This window comes from Rhea pennata, chromosome 15, assembly GCF_028389875.1.
Source record: "Rhea pennata isolate bPtePen1 chromosome 15, bPtePen1.pri, whole genome shotgun sequence".
NCBI lineage: Eukaryota > Metazoa > Chordata > Aves > Rheiformes > Rheidae > Rhea > Rhea pennata.
In genome coordinates this window covers 17,407,237-17,424,996 of record NC_084677.1, presented here as the reverse complement: position 1 = coordinate 17,424,996, position 17,760 = coordinate 17,407,237, and the positions used below count along the sequence as shown (strand labels likewise).

Genomic DNA, 17,760 nt, shown 5'->3' with positions numbered 1-17,760 from the left:
AAACGTCTTTGCTGTCCTTTGGGAGCATTTTTTAAAGCCGTGAGAGTTTCCCGCTCTCCCTTCACAGAGCTGCTGCAGGCTGTGATGGAAGCAGTGCTTGACATGATGTTTCAAGGCGCACGGATCCATTTTCACCACACTTTCACTTTGCAGATAGGCTAGTTTAAAAGTTTCTCTCTTCACTAAGGTTGTGAGACCTTTAAGAAGTTTGGTATCTACTTTTCAGCAAGAGGTTGTTAACTCCTCTTCTTGATACCAGATGACAGCTGTTTACCAGCCTGCAAGGAAAGGAATTGAAGGTGACACTCTAGTTTCTGGAGTCTTTTGGCACTAAAGTAAATAAAATTGCCACCCTAGATGATTATGTGGGACTGGATGTTCAGACTGCTGCTTTTAGTCCTGTACTGTGAAAAGCACATGGAAATAAGATAAACAAAGCCGGGGTACTCAAAGCACTATCTTTATTTTAGCGACTTTTCTAAACAGCTGTGGATAGAGGAGGTACAGCACTGAAGCAGTCTGCATAGCAAGACCTTTTGCTCCATCGTTCATACAAACGTTTTACAATGCAAACAAGAGACTGGGGCTCTGGGGAAGAGGAACTGCTGAAAACAAGGCTTCTTGCTGCTGCATGTACCTCTCCGCTGTTATATCAGTACATTTTACAAAAAACAAATCACTGTTTGCAATAAAATATTTTTTCTTCCTGATTTTCTTCTCCAGTTTCTAGAAATTAGTGAGCTATAAGACAGTAATGTTCAGAAATGCTGATGTCCTTAAATTCCCACTCAGCAGTGAGTATTCATAAATCAGATCCTAAGGTAGGGCCCATAGTTTTCATTGAAATGGAAAATACAGATTTCCACCCATGCTGGATGTTCTTATGAGGGAAGTGTTGTTAAGAATACAGCAGTCTGGCAAAGTTATTGCATGCGGCAACACTTGTGCTTGAAACTATGTGCCTCTGAAATAGCTTTGCCAGATCAGTGTGCTGTTATTTATGCAATTCTCACATTATGCTCTCAGGATGTAATATTACATGAAATGGAACAAAAACATAATTTTGAGTAAAAGTACTGTGCAATATATTCTTCTAAACCGTGCTGCATTCTTGCCCCTCCCCCCCCCCCCCGAGTAGAGCTGGAGCTGGTGTAAATGATGGCAGAATGTGGACACTTCATTTTATTAGCAGTTACTGCACGTTGCAAAGATATCTCAGTAATGCTGTAGGAGTAATTACATTCCTTAACTGGTATCTGAAGATGGTCCTTAGATCTAATTAAAATGTCTTCTTTAAAGCAGAGCAAAGAGGTTAAATTTTTGCTACGGACCTGGCAGACTATTCAGCCATAGATGTTACTGGGAACCTATACTGGGCTGCAGACTGAGGCCTTCTGTGTGCTTCATCTGCAGGAGCACAGAAGGGTTAAAGCCTTCTCTGTACTCACACAATTTGCATAACCTCAGAACACCAGCCCCTCCATCCACACGGACACCCTCTCCGTGGCCTGCACAGATGTCCCCATCCACAGGCCAAGATGCTGCCAGCCATAATCTTTCCAAGTGGAGCTAGACATGTGCACTTCTAAGAGGGAAAATGTTAATGCATCTGGCAAAATCCCTACCAAAGCTTGGAGCCTAAAGCTGAAGAACAGCTACTCTACAGCTGGCTTGATTAGATGGCCATTGAAGATGATGTAAACATCAGACTCCTCACTATAGATGGCATTTTCTCGCTCTCGCTTGAACATCCGCACCCAGACCTCCTCTCCTTCCTGCAGGTCCAGCATCAGGCTTTGGCTCTGCATGATGCTCCGATCACTGGGCTGAGCATAGAGGATGGCCATCTCTTTCTCGTTCTTCATCAAGTGTAGATAGGTCTCCTTGAAGTTCCAGGTGTGGACATTGAGGCTGAAGTAGTAGACTCCTGGCACATAGCAGAAGAACTTCCCCGAGAACATGTTGAAGTGCTTGTAGAGGTTCACAAACTCCGTGTCAAAAATGACGTGCTGGAAATAGTCTGAGCTATGAAGGGGTTTTCTCCGACCCACTGAAAAAGCAGCATAGAGCTGCTTGCAGGAATGGCCTTGCGGGCCAGGCTGGCCTTTCTGGCCCTTTCGTCCATTATAGCCACGTAGACCTCTCTCTCCTTCCTTTCCCACTGCTCCAGGGTACCCTTTTTCTCCCATTTCACCCTTCTCACCTGTGAGCATAAAGGAAAACCTTGTCAAAGACAAGCATGGGAAGCCCTAGCGGCAGACACATCCAGCTGGAGACAACTACCAAAGTACTTAATCAAATACTGTTTTGACAAACACAGGTATCTAGACACATCAGTCAGACATTGGCCCCCTTCTCAATCTCAGTTTTGCATCATCATGAGATGATGCTCTCTCACTGACTGGCCACTCATTACATGAACAAGCCACTTCTGATGTAGTTTCCAGGCGTGGGCAGTTCTAAGTATATTGACAAGCTCTAAGTTACTGAGTTTTTAACAGTGCCTCCATTTGGGCACTGTTAATCTACAAAGTTTAGGCCCTTATCTCTGGGAACAGGAAAAAAATGCCAATTCAGATGTGAGTAACAATATGAATGGAACAAAAAGGAAAAAATGACAGGTAAAATCTTGGCTCCACTGAGGTCACGTCAATGTTCAAAATAATTCCGACAGTGAAACTCCACCGGCTGGCCCAACTGTTTACACGCACAGCCCCTCTGTGCAGAAGGGCAGGCAAGAAAAATTTGCAGATTTGGCTGAGGTCTGGTTTGGGCCTGGGAGGCTGCTGGGTTTGTCCAATCTACAAATTCCTGCTTGCAGAACTCCCTGTGATGTCTCTGATATGCTTAACTTTTCTTTGAGCTCTACCATAATGAGACAGAAATGTGATATGAAAAAGTAAGTAAGAGTGTGCTCATTCTTTATACCTTATTCTACCTTTTTGTGATTCTGAGATAACATTTGCAGCTGGTTTCTAGTGTGGTCTAACCTAAGCTTCCAGTGATACAGTTTCACATTGTCTTTTCCTGAAGAATTAGAGCTTTTTGTCATCTCTTCTTGCTCGCACGCATGTATTGCCTGTGTCATGTCACCCCTTGACCTTTTTTTCAGTAAATAATATAAAATAGGTTTCTCAGCGTGGGGGAGGAGCACATCTTGCAAAAAAGCGTGAACATGTAAGACAAAAAAAGTGTCAGCTTTACCCACCTTTGAGGATGGTGATATCTATGGTGGGCTGGACTTTGGGAAGTGAATAGGCAGGGTCATTGCTCATCCTCGTGTACCGCGAGGAGGCGATGGGGACGGGCTGCTCTGAAGGCCGGCAGCACCGCACACACGACAGGCGCCGAGGCTCCCGTCTCAGCTGGCCCTCTTCCAGCAAGGCACCGACATTTGCAGTGGACACCAAAAGCACGAGAAACACAGCACTCATCTTCTTTCGGCTAAGCCAGTTGGACCAGGCAAAGGAATAGAAATGATTAACATGGTGATTCAAATTAGAGCAACTGATAGGCCACCTGTTAATGTTATTGCAAGGTGCACTTCTTCCGATTAATTATTAGCCTATCTTGTAGTGGCACCAAGAGACTCTGGGCAGCAGAGGTGCCCCACTGTGTGCTGTTTACAAGCAACAGAAAAGACAGTCCTGGTCTTGCATTACTTACAGTTGAAGTATCTGTTAAAAGATACACAAAAGGCACACATACAGGTGCAGGTACACACAAAAGAAAAGATTGTTGAGATAAGCTGAGATGCTTGAAGAAATTGGTAGCAATCTCTGGTCAAGGCACACATGCTGTCTTGCTATTGCAAAAGGCACCGGATAAAATACACAAGTGTTACTGTTAGTTACCATTTTTTCTATCAACATCCTAAAAACACAAAATCAGATGGAGGAAATGAAACTTGATTTAAATAAGGATCAAACCAAACTTGAAGAGAAACTAGATTAAAAGAAAATAAATTATTTTATCTCTTTGAATAGTTCCTCTGTCTTCTGTTGGTAATTGCTTTCCAAGGCGACCTAGCCAAGCAGTTCATGGCTTTGGCCATATCCATTTGCTGTTTCTAGGAGAACCTCTGTGTACACTTCCTATTTGTATTTTCCAACATGCAGAGTAGAAAGCCAAATACTACACCAAACACAGACCAAAGTGCGATTTGCTCTGCACAAACACTAGTCCTTAAGTTCTCCTGTTACATTTTCAGCTGCTACTGGCAAACTCCAAAACCCTGAACAGTGGATGAAATGAACAGACAGAAAACATTTCAGGTGGAGAACAGGAAGAGTTTTCTGCTAGCTCATCAGCCTCCTTCCTGGAATGGGAAGAGATGGAGACAGGAGAAGGCATCCTCATACCACATACAATTAGTGTCATTCTAGTGATTGCAGTGGTGTTTCACACAAGACAGCTTCTGGCAATATGCCCTTTTGGACCTTATCCAAAGCCCAATTAGTCAGATGGGCTCTTGTTGACTTCAGGTTGGGAACAGGCTTTTACAGCTCCTCTCATACTAGCTTTAATTCACGGGATAGGTGGGGAAGATAGATGTCTTAGGTGTCAGAAATAACACAAAGCACCCAAAAGGACCCTTCTGGGTTTTGGACCATTGTGAATGAGACAGAGGATGGAGAGTTTCGCAGGCTGGAGCTTTACAAAAGCTTTACTGGGCAGAAAACAGACTAATCAAGAGAATATGAAAAGAAGTGTCAATAGGGGCAAGGTGTTTGGATTATATGAGCATTCCTGGGAGATGTTTTCTTCCAGTTCTTACCTGCCCCAAAGGAACTGTCATTCACACCTTTTATTACTTGGTGTAATTTAACTCCCCAGAAACCTGATGAATATTTATTAGTAGCAATATAATAACTTTCCTTCTGACAGTGGTTGAATGTTCTTTCATCAAATCTGTCATAACTTGAAAGGATCTTTCTACTCATAATTGCACCTCATTCTAGGTACAAATCTCAGAAGGGATTAATATTCCTTTCAGATCAGTGTTCAGGACCTGAATTCTTATTTTCATTAAGTCCTTTCTAATTTGCAATATGTTTTTTAAGCCATCTTTGTGCTGCAAAATAGGAACAGAGGTGCTATGTAAGTCTAAATGGCTAGAAGGCCCTAAGCAACCTGTATGTGACCGAAACAGAAAGCTTGGACTGCAGAGAACATTTGGGTTCCACAAACTCTTTTAGGGTCTATTCTGAAGCAGACTGGAGTTTTTGTGTTCACATAATGTCTAAGGAGTATCCCACATTCACTACAAGTTCCACGCAACTGGGAAAACATTGTCCATGGGATTAAGTATTTAGTCCTCAGGAGTGTGGGTAGTCAGTAACTTGGGAATGAAGTATATGGCATTTATTACATTATCAGATCATTAAAATCTGGGGATATAGTTGCTTATAATACCTCCATGAAGGAGAAAGAACATTCATTAAGAACGGTATTCATGATGGGTGGAAGGGAAAGGATTCATAAATATGAAGAAATTACCTTTATGTTTTATAGGCCATTATTCTCCTTAAGATGAAAGACTTTCCTGTTTTTAGAAGTCATACACCAAGTGACTTAAAGAAAAAAAGTCTAGGTAAAAAAAAAAAAAAATCACTGTTCAGTTTGTGCACATTTTATATTACTATAATCTAAGCACTCATTGAAGAAATTGTGACTACTTGCATGATTCATGAAGAATAATAACTCAAGTTATTGGCTAAAAATTGCTTTTGGAAAAATGAGACCAACCAGACAAAAATTCAATCAGTTCTGAACATCCTAAAACTGATTCTCCTTCCCCCTCCCTATTTTCCTTCATGCTTTTACATTCCAAAATGGTGTAATCTTCCAGAAATAGCCAGACCTGTGAACATAAGGCCAACCTAAGCCTTGCTTCTGTGCATGTTTCAGCCATTACCTTCCCTACTGAAGGTGGTTGAACAGTCTAATGAAGTAGCAGAAACATGTATTTGGTTGCAACATCTGTGGTTAGGTGAAACCCTAATGACAGATGTCAATAAACAGATTTTTAGATTTACAGTCTATTCATAAGAGTTAGAAGAGGACAGGAAAAGACATACAATAAAAAGAAAAAAATTGGAGAGAGAAAGAACTCATGGCTATAGGAAAATAAAATGAATTCAACAATACCGATTAGATTTGAAAGATATCTAGTATGAAATCAGAGATCAGATGAAGGAAAAACCTCAGAACAGACAAATCAAAATGTGCAAAAAGCAAAGGGAAAAAACTTGGGTTTGTAAGAGAATCGTATCCACCTGGAGAAAAATGATTTGAGCTGAATTTCAGAGAAGCAGCAAGAATAACCTTCATGGTGGTGGTGAAGTCAAACATGACAGCTCAAAAAAAGAGGTAAAAGATAAGAAGATGGAACTAAAAACATAAGATCTGTGAGATAAAGCTAAGGATCATTTTCAGCGATTTGTTTTTTTTCCTTAGAGATAATTATTGTGACCTTATTTTGTCATGCGTGGCAGTGATGGATTTGACTTCAGCTGAGCAGGTTTATCTTCTCCAGAAGACAGCGAATGACAGACTTGCATTCGGTCTAATAAGGCCATGACTCACGAGAGAGTACAGATCTGGGAGGCTGTCTCCTCTGAACATCACTCAGATTCCTGCACTGGAGGGACATCTATCCTCCTTCACACACCAATGTGACATGCTCGTTAGTGCCTCAGATGATGCATTAGTACCACACTGAATGCCCTGAGACTGCAGAGCTGAGTACGTTCCTATTCGGTCATCCTTCATGATACCTCGCAAGAGACAGACAGGAACATCCTGAAAGCAACCAATCAAAACTGGAAGTATAAATTACTGTCTTTGCTTTCCATACCAGGAACCTGCAAAATGCAACCTGGTTCATCTCAGACCTTGTTTTTCCTGTCAGGAAAGATGATGATAGGCACAGACATCTTACTGGAATGGACAGGAGGAAAACTGGTCTCCTATCTTCAGAAACTTTGGAATCTGTAAATGTTTCACCTGAAGACCAGAAGATAATCTTAGCTCTTCCTCTCTCAATCCCCCCCACCCCCTTCTCTCTTCTCGCCTTCATTTCAGGGTCTTTGACTCTTTCCTAGTTTGGGTTCATTTTGAAATACTTGATTAATGATGAATTTGAAATGTTTCAGCTGAAAATCTTGCTGCAATATGTAGAAAAGGGGAAATTATTTTGATGTTTCTGAAACTTTTGCGATGTGTTTGTGACACAGGGAGTTCACTAGAAGGCTGAGCGTAATGCTGCACAGCCAGATAAGGGCTCTACGTCTCTGAACTTTCCCAGGCACCAGGCATTCAGGTCCTGCCCTTTAGGCCCAGCTCTCATGTCCAATACTGTTTTTCAGAAATAATATATGGAAAAGCATACAGAGCTATTATCTGCACTTTGAGGAGCTCCCACCTCTCCCAAACTTCTTGTCAGCTGGAGATTTTGCTGCTAATTCCTTTATGTTAACTATCTAACAGCAAAGTAGACTTGCCTGTGGGCTCCGACGTTAATGCATCCTCACCATGAAAGCAGGGCATCAGATTTTCACTAAAAAGTCTTCCTCACTCCAAAACCATGGAACATAGCACAGCCTATGGCCTCTAGAAGCAGGAACAGGACAGAAACCACCACCATCCCCCCAAAAAGTGTATTTAATCTAATATCAAGGAAGTAGAAATTCTGCATATGCTAAACGGGCATATCTGCTTTTAACTATATTTTGGCAAATAAGATGAAAAGTTATGAACCATGAAATGAGATATCTGAACCTGATGAAAAGGCAATTAACTTCACTGGGTTTTGGCTCAGGGTGTATATGACGATGATGGTTGGTGGTTGTTTGTCTTCATTATAAAATTAGAATGCATGTTACTGAAGGAGGGCTATTTAAATGCAATAAAAAGTTCCTTTGACTCAAACTGCCTTTAGCTAACGTTTAAAAATACTATTTGTTTCTTCCATCCCTTTTCTTCTCCTCTGAATTTCTGAGTAGAAAGTCAATGTTAAAATACTAACAAAGGGCTGTGGTTAAGTATTTCTGCCCGGCCCAAAGCTGCAAGAAAATGTCTAATGAAAATGTCTGTCTTTTTGCATTAGCTTCAAGCATTCTCATTGTTCCGACCATTTTGTACATCCATGCCTTTCTTTCTAAAGAAAATTAGTGATACAAACCCGTTAACACCTCCTGCACTGGCAGGGCTCAGGCATAAGTACTGGTGAGTATGCTATTGCACTAAAGACACTTGCATCATTACTATCAAGTTTAATCCAAGCCAGAACATAAGATTGAGTAGCATGTTTTTGCCCTACATTGACCTTGAAAGTCCCCTACCTTAAACATAATCCAACAAGCTTTTTATTTACCCATCTTTCACCTGCTTTTAACAATCTGCACCTGAAGTGCTGATTTTCCTGCAACACCTGGCATTCCCAGTATCTACGCCAGCAAGAAAACCTAAGTTCCTTCCATGCAGGGTTTTTGAGATGCCACAAAACCTCTGCTAGGGAAGTAGGGAAACCATTAGTTCCAGTTTAGCATGTTAAATGAAGTGATTCTTTTTTCCTCTGTGCAGTTTCTTATTCAAATATATTTTCTTGACACTATTACAGCTAGTGAGAGCACCTAGATTGTTCTTTTTCTAGATAGTTCATGATCAAGTTTAAGATTAAAGTTCAAAGTAGGCAGTTTAGGTATGAGATGCATTTAGTCATGCAGAGCTTTTTAATGACTCCTTGCACTTGAAGAATTCTAACACTTCCATATAAAACAACAACCTGGGCAACAGAAAAGATAAGAGATCCCAAGAATACCTGCAAAAGTAGCTTAATTGCTCTGCAAACAGAGGAAACAGGCTCCTTCCCTGTGATCCTGTGCCTCTGCATCCATCAGCTGCCAAACAAATCAGCCTCGAGGCTTGACCAAGAGGTGTTTCCCATGGTTAGCAACATAGGTCAACACCACTAACCATAGCCCTTGGCCAACCCGTGACAGGTACCTCCACACTGCCCTACAGAGGTAACAAGTTACCTTGAGCACTGCAAGTAGCCAACACCTATGGGGCTCCTAGGTCTTGTCCTCTCACACGTTAAAGGCACAGGTCTACATTAACCTACTCCAGGCCTGCATTTTCACTGGGTACGGTGGAAGCACGGCCTTACCTTGCAGGGACACTCCGAGAATAAATCCCACTCGTAAGTGTGCTGAGATCACACACTGCAATACTGAGCGTTCACGAGGCAGAAATTCTTTCTGGATCCCTGAACGGCTCTTTAATTTTCTGCTAACGTTCTGCTTTCTGCTCATCCTAGGACTTTCCTCAGTAAAGCAATCTATGACTATCTTTGCTTTAAATTCACTGCACATAAAACAACATCAGCCACTGCCCATTTTAATTAGTGATATATCTTGACTCACAACCCAAGAGTGCAGTTAAGACTAAAACCCTTCTTGTACAGTAGAGATGGAAAACACATGGATGTGTCAGACTCAAACCTTGGCATCATTCCAAAGATGGAAAATATTCCAATTCTGCTTTTTTACCTTTTGTCTTCTTACAAGTCCCAACCTCCTCAGTGCTCTAGACTGCCTCACATCTTCAGCGGTGGGAAACAAAAGACTGGCAGTGCTGGGTTTGTCTGAACACTGGACTTCCTCTTGCAGGTGGTTTGCACGGGCTTTTTTTCCCCCCTGGAGAATCTAAAATTTCTTCATGAACAATTCATTGTAGAAAAGCCACGAAATGCTGAAAGAGCCTGTATTTTTTTCCAGGGCAGAGCCTGGGCAGTGCAGCAGTTTTGTTCAACTACGGCACCTCACAGCACAACTCAGGGCAGCTCCTCTCCCAGGCGACGCCTCAGCCAGAACCACAGCCAAGATCCTCAGCACAAATGGAGTTTGAGGAGCACACTTGCAGCCATGAGAGCTTGCAGATAGGAGTACTTGGATCCCAAAAAGCAATGTAGTCTAAAAATTTCCACTGTCCACAATCGTTTGCAGATGACCTCTGTTAACGCGCTAACGCCCTCCTGACCGCAGTGTTTATACAACATGCTGGAGATCTTCAGAAGAGGTGCTGGAAACACTGCTGGGAAAGCTGAGGCAGCACGAGGCCATGGCTCACATGGTAAACGTGCCTGGAGCAGGCATGGAGGCAAACCTAGGATCTGGCTATGGAGAGGTGCAGGAATATTGATCTGCATCCACAGGTTGTAAGGGCTAGGTAAACATCTAGTCAGCCACGGGGCAGAGAGTTTATTGCTCCATTTCTAATTACCTGGGTAGTTCTTTTTATTTTCTGCTGCTGTTTTAACATAAGCCTGTTTCCAAAGTGGGTAAATTGTCTTAATCCCTTTGTCCAGCGAGGAGCTGCACTTGCTTTTACATCCCTGTGAAAATACCTTCACTTCTACTGCGTGGTGGCTCTCAAGCAGCAGCAGCTGATGGTCACTGTATGTTCCCACCAACCATGCCTTCCCACGTACATCCTTCCCCCAGGGAGAGATGAGGCTCCTGAGCAAACTGCCCCTCCCATTACCTGCACATATCTAAAACTCATGAATTGTATGGCTTTTATGCAGGACATGCAAGCACTATATGGGAAAACAGGATGTGTAGGCATGGAAGTGCTCGTGTGTATGCAGGCACCTAAATTCTCTTGTGGTATCGCATTTCCTGGCCTGTGAGAGGGGTCGTTATCACCCTTAACCACACAGCAAAAGGAAGCCTACCAGTTCCTGAACAAATGACTCTTGCTCTTGTTCTCCTTTCCCTGACCGCACCTCCTGCGCCAGGCGCATGTCTGCAGCATCCTGGAAGTGGCCCTGCTCTAGGCAAGGCGGGTCTTTGAAAGCGGTCCCGTTTTCGTAGCGAGCCCAGACGGTGATTCAGCCCTGCCTCGCGGAGGCACAAGACAAGTTACAGTTAAGTCATCTGCAGGGCAACTTCTCAGATGAAGTAAGTTGGCCTAGACTCAACTCTCCTTCGCTCTTCCCAGCGGAAACGTCGTTTTTCCGTGACTTGCCATCACCGACTCAGCTGCGCCGAGGACTCGGCTTTCTACCTGCATAAATAGTGCGGGGAGCTGTTTCCCCAGGGCAGTTAGGACACTTTGCTGCCCCAGGTCCGCGGGAGCTGCCCCGGTCCCTGCTGCCCGGCCCTGCGTGCCACTCTGGCGCTCCTCTGCCGACGGCTCTGGCAGGCTCTGCTGGCACCGCGGCGCATTCCTGCTCACCGCTCAGGAAAAAGCGGTGCATTTCAAACAACTGCAGCTTGCCGGCGAGGCGGGAGAAGCATAGTGCCTTGAAAGTTTCCACGTCTGCGGAGGGCTCCAGGAAACAGCTCATTGCTTTCCGTCTGGGCTCTTGCCGGGCTGAGAAAGCCGGCAGACAAACAGGAGCCGTGTCCGGACCCTGCGGGACGGGGCTCCCCCTGCTCAACTGCAGCAAAGAGCAAAATCAGGCTATGAAGAAGTGTCCGCTCCACCGTGCAAAGGGTGATAATGAAATGAGGAGTGTTAGTAGGAACAAGTTAAAGCCAGGTCAGCAGTAACCTGGCTTTGCACTTACTTTGCCTGCTGCAGAAGCAGAAAAAGGGAGACAAAGTAGCACAGGCAGAGACCACCTCTTTTTTATGATTCACCCAAGCAACCTGCTTCTGCAGAGTGGGAACACTTTGTTCTCTGTGTCAAAAGCATTCCTCCCCCCCAACTTAATCAGATCTATTTAACTTACCTTGCGGGTCAGAATCCCCTGTCTCTTAGTTTCCTTGATGTTGCTTATAAAGATTCATAATATGAAAGCTGCTGTTCATCTAGGTTTTTTTAGTCTTCGGTGGCTGCTGCAGCTTCCTAGCTGGAGTCCAAGTGAAACACTGAATGTCAGCCCGACTCCTTATGAAACCCAGCAGTTAGGTTGTTCGCAAAAGCAGGGCTTTTTCCTTGTTTCTTTGCTTGCATCAACTTGTGCTGGGTTCCTGATTTTTTGTCCTGTTATAGATTTTAGTATGTGCAGCTAGTCTGTCGGGTTGCACAGCGCCTCTCTCAATGATGGAAACGAAGACTTAAAAAAAAAAAAAAAGAATTAAAAAAAGAAAAAAAAAAGAAAATCAAAAACCACAGACTCAAAACCACAGTCAATGTTCCAGCCAAGGAAGAAAGTGCTGAGATCAGATGGAAATAATTTTTCTCCTGCCTAAAAAGATGCTGAAATTGCCCAAAGAAAGGAAACAAACTCCAAAAAAACAGAACAAGAGCAGCTCTGACTTTTGTGCACTAGCTGCAAAAGTGGCAGAAGCCCCTTGATGTGGTGCAGCAATGGAAACTGCCTCTGCACTGACTTCAGGTAAAGGACAAGTGCTAGAAGAAGATCCCTACTGAAAAGCAACTGATACCACTTTGTTCCTATAAAAGCAAAATTGGAGCAAATCTCAAGAAGCTGATGTGCAGCTGCAGTATCTTCCCATTGAAAAAGTATCCTAATTTCCCTACAGTCAATCTTCCCCCTGCTTGAGAAGTTTGAGGGATAAAGCATCATGCCAGATGATCAGTGCTAGGATGCAGTGACTGTTAGCATCCCACGGAAGGGAAAGGATGCAAAGGTCAAGTGCAGCGTGAGCACAGAGGTGACGCTTCCTCAGGCGGTGTTTCCAGAGCACTCTCCCATCCCTACTCTTTGAGGGCCAACCTCATGTTATGCTTCACACTAAAATTCCCACAACAGCCTAGAAACAGCTAGACAGCAGGTTGCCACTATTTCACATAAACATAATAGTTAACTCCATGATAAAATCGTTGACTACTCTAATTAACAGCAGTTAATTAAGGCAGTGCGTGCCAGGGGTGTGCACAGGAGGGGAGGTGTGGAGACCATCTGCACACTGGGGGGAGCTGAGGGCATTTTCTGGGCAGCAGGCAGCCTTGCTGGCTGGTGCAGCACACGCTGGCCTGGGCAGCATGCAAATCCCACTGGGGAAGCGCGGGGGGATACAGCGCTGCCTCCTCGCTGCTCAGGGCAGCGTGCAAGACGTACAACACCTCGGCACGCCGCTGCGGCCCAGCGCTTCGGTTGGGAGGTAATGTACTTTGTAGCACAGGCTGCCTCAGGGATCCCTTGAAAAAGGGCAAAGTTGCTTGGGCCAGCGAGGAACAGGCACCTGGGCTGGATGGCATGCTAAAAACAAAACAAACAAAAAAAAAAAAAAAAACAAAAAAAACATACAAACAAAAATCCCCCCAAACACTCACGCCCATCTCCTTCATCTCCCTGACTACAGGCAAAAGAGCACTGCACAACTGCTGTGTGATTTCAGTGTCTGGGTTTTGTTACCCTAAAATTGCAGATTTGGTCATTTCCAACCCTTGGGGGGGGGGGGGGGGAGGATGCACATTAGTAGCTTTTATTTAAAGTGAGTTTTCTTCTTCTCTTTAATTGCTCCCTATTAATTGTTAAAGAAGAAGATAAAAAATTAAAAGCCTGCCTAGTGCAAGCTCCCATATGGTCCCTACATTCAAGCTCAAGGAACAGCAATGCTTTTGATTGCCTTAGAGACCCTCAGGAAAAGAAAAGTCATCACTCTCCCCCTACTTAAGATCATCACTCAGGGCTTTAAATAATCAGTCCCCAGCTAACTCCCCCATACGGCCTAGACTGGACCGTAGTGTTTGATACCTTACCAGCCCGCGTGGGTGTTGTTCTGCAAGCTGGCCAGGCCATATCTCTTCTTTTGGAAGCAGTCTCTGCCTTACATAATGCAGGATGAGGCATAAGAGTGTCTTGGGAACTTCTCTACCTTTTTTTTAAAACCCCTTCAAAGCTTCCCTGTCACTCCCAGACCCAGTCTGGCAGGTAACAGCTCAGCTGAGGTCCTCAGAAAGATTTACAGCCTCTGCTCCAGGTGCTAGCATGCAGGAGCTCCTGGGCTTTTTAATCTGTCTTCAGCTGTTCTGCATTGTGGCTCACACGGCCTGTCCCGACACAGGGCCCACGGCAGGAGCAGGCTGGGCTCGGGTTGGCGATAGATGTAGGTGTGGAGAGAGGCAGGAAGTCAGCAATTGCAGGGGAAAAGCAGCTTTTGCATATCTTTGCAGAATTAAAGGAAAAAGAAAACATTTAAAGCTGTAGGTGGACCAGGGTTATATAATCAACCACTCAAATGGTTTGCAGATGACTTCTGGGGGAACAGTTTTATGCTAGTGTTGTTAATTAAAGCTACCAGGTGATTAAAATGCACTGTACTTTTTTTTAAAAAAAATCCCAAATTTGCAACAAGAAGGAATAGGAGCTGGTGCAGTGGCTGCTGAGGACTCTCCCCCCAATACCAAAAGGAGAGGGGAGAATTACATGTGCTGCTGGCCCCATGGTCAATCTCTGATGCTGAGGACCAAGGAGAAGAAAACAGAGAGGCTTCTGCTGTCCCTGCCCGCAGTCCGAGGTGGCAGCCAGCTCTCCATTACTCACCCTCTGGGGTTAGTGCTGGAGTCCTCCAGCCCACGCTTCCCGGAGACCCGGCGACACGGGCTGGGTCCCCTCCCGCTGCAGAGGCGAGTGACGCAGCAGCGGTCTCCAACCCAAGCCCAAAGAAAGCGGCTGGGCCTGGGGAGGAGATGCCAGGTACAAGATGCGAGGAAACAGGCAAATGAAGTCTCCAAGCAGGGAGGAGGGAAAATGTGGCCTTTCAAAAGCAACCATGAAAAAAAAAATCTATCAGCCTCTCTTTCGAAGGGATGTTAAAACAGTCACTCAGAAAAGAAATGATTTCTCACTACTACCAACTGAGAACCTGCCCTTCTGTGATGAGTTGGCAGCTGGTGCAGAGTTTTATTTTCCTTTTCTTTCAGTAACGGAGTCTGAAATCATCCTTGAAGATAGCTTAGAAACAACCTACCAGTTCCCACAGATTGCAGTTAGGGGTATAACTTTCTGTACTTGCGTCCCGACGCAGCTTGGAGCAATGCCCTCGCTGTGCGCACAGCTCCCGTGCAGGGAGGAGCGCTCCTCGCCTGCGACGCACCCGGGCAGGGAGGGTGCGGGCGAGCGGTCCGGCGGTCTCGCTGCCTGTCGCGCTGGTGGACCTTCATTCTGCTCAGACCATATTCTCCTGCTGTCCCCCGCTGCCTCTTTTCTGGGCTAAAACCTCACAATCGTTTAGTCTTGTCCCGTCTCTTCCTGCCCTGTCCCGTCTCCCAGCTTTTGGCCCATACCTTTTTGAGGTATGGAAGGGAGAGACTTCCTCAGGTGTCTTGCTAAGGCTGCCTCTGGAAGACGTCCTGCTTGGGAACCTGACCAACACAGAGGACTTCGTGGACTCTACAGAATTTTTTTTTCTTCCTTTTTCCTTCCCTTTTTATCTGAGGTTCTGGCAAATATTTGTAATTAATCCACAATAAATAAGATCTGTCAGCCTTGCTGCAAGCTAGAAGCTTCTTTGCATCGAGTGTCTTTACAACAAGAATCAATGCAAACAAAAGTGCAAACAAAATGCTAAAAGCCATGAGATAGCACCCTGAAGATTTGAGTTTGGTTCCTGGCTCTGCTGCCAGCTGTGTGGGACTTCGGGTAAACTTCTGTTCTCTCTAAAAGTGATGGCACGTCTCCTCTCCCATTCTTCATTGCCTATTTTTAGTCTATAAGCTGAGTGCAACCAAACAGAGCTCTGGTTTCATAGAGGGGTGTTAGCCAGCCACTGCAGTGCATTTCTCTATGGATATAAAAATAGTTTATAGATGTAATTCAACAGAAAGAGTGTTTGGGGCCCTGAAAATGATCTTAGCAGGGCAAAAATGTACAAAAACAGTCTATATGAGATATTTTTACTTTTATCCTGAAACCTTGTACAGAAGAAAAACTGTTATGGAAACTAGTGTCTGGCATCAGAGCCAGTCCTTCCAGATTAAGTAGGCTTTCCGCCTCTTAAAATGACAGACTCCTTTTTATAAATAATAATTGTATTCAAGGAAGAAGGATATTTCTGTTTACACAGTTGATTTATAAAGCCTGGCTTTCATTCATGCAAGGAGCAAGAGAAAAAAACAGTTTTGCCTGCTGCTCTAGGCTTGCAGTAAATTAATACGAAACTCCGTATGCTATACAGTAACGAGTTCAGGGCAGGTTGGGCTCATGTGCCTTCTCTCTTCTATAGAGAAGGTTGGGTAAAGTTATTGCAATGAATGCTATATCTTCCTTGAAAAAGCAGAGTAATCAAGACTCAGCTAGAAAATGCACGTACCTATGGTGAATTTAAGAGACATAAATGATCAGCTTGCAAACCCACTGTTGTTTTCTTTGCAGCCTCAGCACGCTAAAACAGGTTTGCTCTACAAGTGAGTGATTTTTTTCCCCCCTGCACTGAGCATCTGACGTGTTATAGAGGTACTGCCTTCCTGCTGTAGAAAGAGGAGTTTTGCCTGTCTGGGAGCACGTGCTTGAAGAGCTGGACATGAGAGGTGGTTTCTTTCCACATCTGTTAGAGGATGCACCCAATTTGCTGTTATGCTGCCAGAAACCCAGCCAGTGGTGAGGGCTTCAGTTGTGAAGAACAACAAGAAAAGGCCTCATGCTAGGGCTGCAGTCCAAACGCTGGCGAAGTTCGTGCAGCTCCTGAGAGTTTCTCTGGGTGTTGCCTTGGGTTGTGCCACCCTGGAGGGCTACAGTCATTCCTCTTGACTGGATTCATCCTGCAAACTTGCAATGCTAAAGCCAGTTGCCTCTTGGCTTTTGTTCCTGAAGCTGTGCCTCATCCTTCATTGGTGGCTTCTGGCTTCTGCGTGTTGCCAATGCAGCAAAAACAGCCACAGTCCACCCATGGCTCTGCCCCAAGCACATGAACATGAACGTGGAATAAAGCTGATCCTAGTAACAGCATGAGTGTCAAAATCCTGGAGGCAATGCTTCCTCCACTTGTCTACTGGGATGCCGAAAACCAGACCTGTTTGCTGCTGTCCTGAAATCCTTATGAAAGGACTGGTGTACCTCTCTCTTGGCTGTTTTCCCATATTTTGAGGGATGGGGGATAATCTGGTTGGGAAAGTATGTCCAGGACTGTAATTTTGGCACACACACATGCACAAGACATTGGTTCCTGGTAGCAAATATTTGTGACTGTCTGTTGAACCTGAGGCTTTGGGCCTCTGGAAGTATGAAAAGGAGGCTGGAGTCCAGCTTCATAGCCTGAAATGCCTCCATGCTCTGCAAGTGCGTTTCTTTGATAGCTCAGCCCACAACTGCAGCTCTACTTTGGTAACGTAAGCCCAACAGGAATTAGAAACATCTGAGATACTCGATGTTGCTTGGGCTTTCCCCTTTTTTAAGTAAAAGCACTTTTTTTTTTTTTTTTTTTTAATTTTCAAAGGCGCTATATATAGTGGCTGCAGTTATTCAAGTTGTGACAAGCTCTTTAAATGAAAAAGTACGTTTTATATGGTTTTTTCACAGTGCTAAAGCTACGGAGAGTGATGCATGTTTGCTTTCTCTCTTCCTGTTCAAGGCTGAGGCTCTGTGCCATGACAACCTCTGCATCACGTGGCAGACACACACAGATGATTCCTATGGAAACATTAAATATTAAACTAAGTTTCCTTCTGGCTTTCTGCTGGGATGCAATTTTGGCACACAAGAACCCCCTGGCATTCACAAAATTCAGCGAGACAACTTTCATGCTTAACTAACAGCAGAGAGGTTGCATGGGGAGCTGGGAGGATGCGTGCAGAGATATGATTAATGTAGTGACTGTGCTAAACTCTAAAACTAAATGG

The 17,760-nt window shown here is 44.5% G+C and overlaps 1 protein-coding gene across 1 annotated transcript; it reads right to left on the bottom strand.

The window, feature by feature from the left end:
- Positions 1 to 444: 444 nt before the first annotated feature.
- Positions 445 to 12,049, bottom strand: C1QTNF8 (C1q and TNF related 8). Its single transcript, XM_062588200.1, has 3 exons — positions 11,744 to 12,049; positions 3,209 to 3,444; positions 445 to 2,203 (listed from the first exon to the last, which is right to left on the bottom strand). Exons 2-3 carry the CDS (start codon positions 3,432 to 3,434, stop codon positions 1,656 to 1,658), a joined length of 774 nt encoding a protein of 257 aa, XP_062444184.1. The 5' UTR covers positions 3,435 to 3,444; positions 11,744 to 12,049; the 3' UTR covers positions 445 to 1,655.
- Positions 12,050 to 17,760: the final 5,711 nt, after the last annotated feature.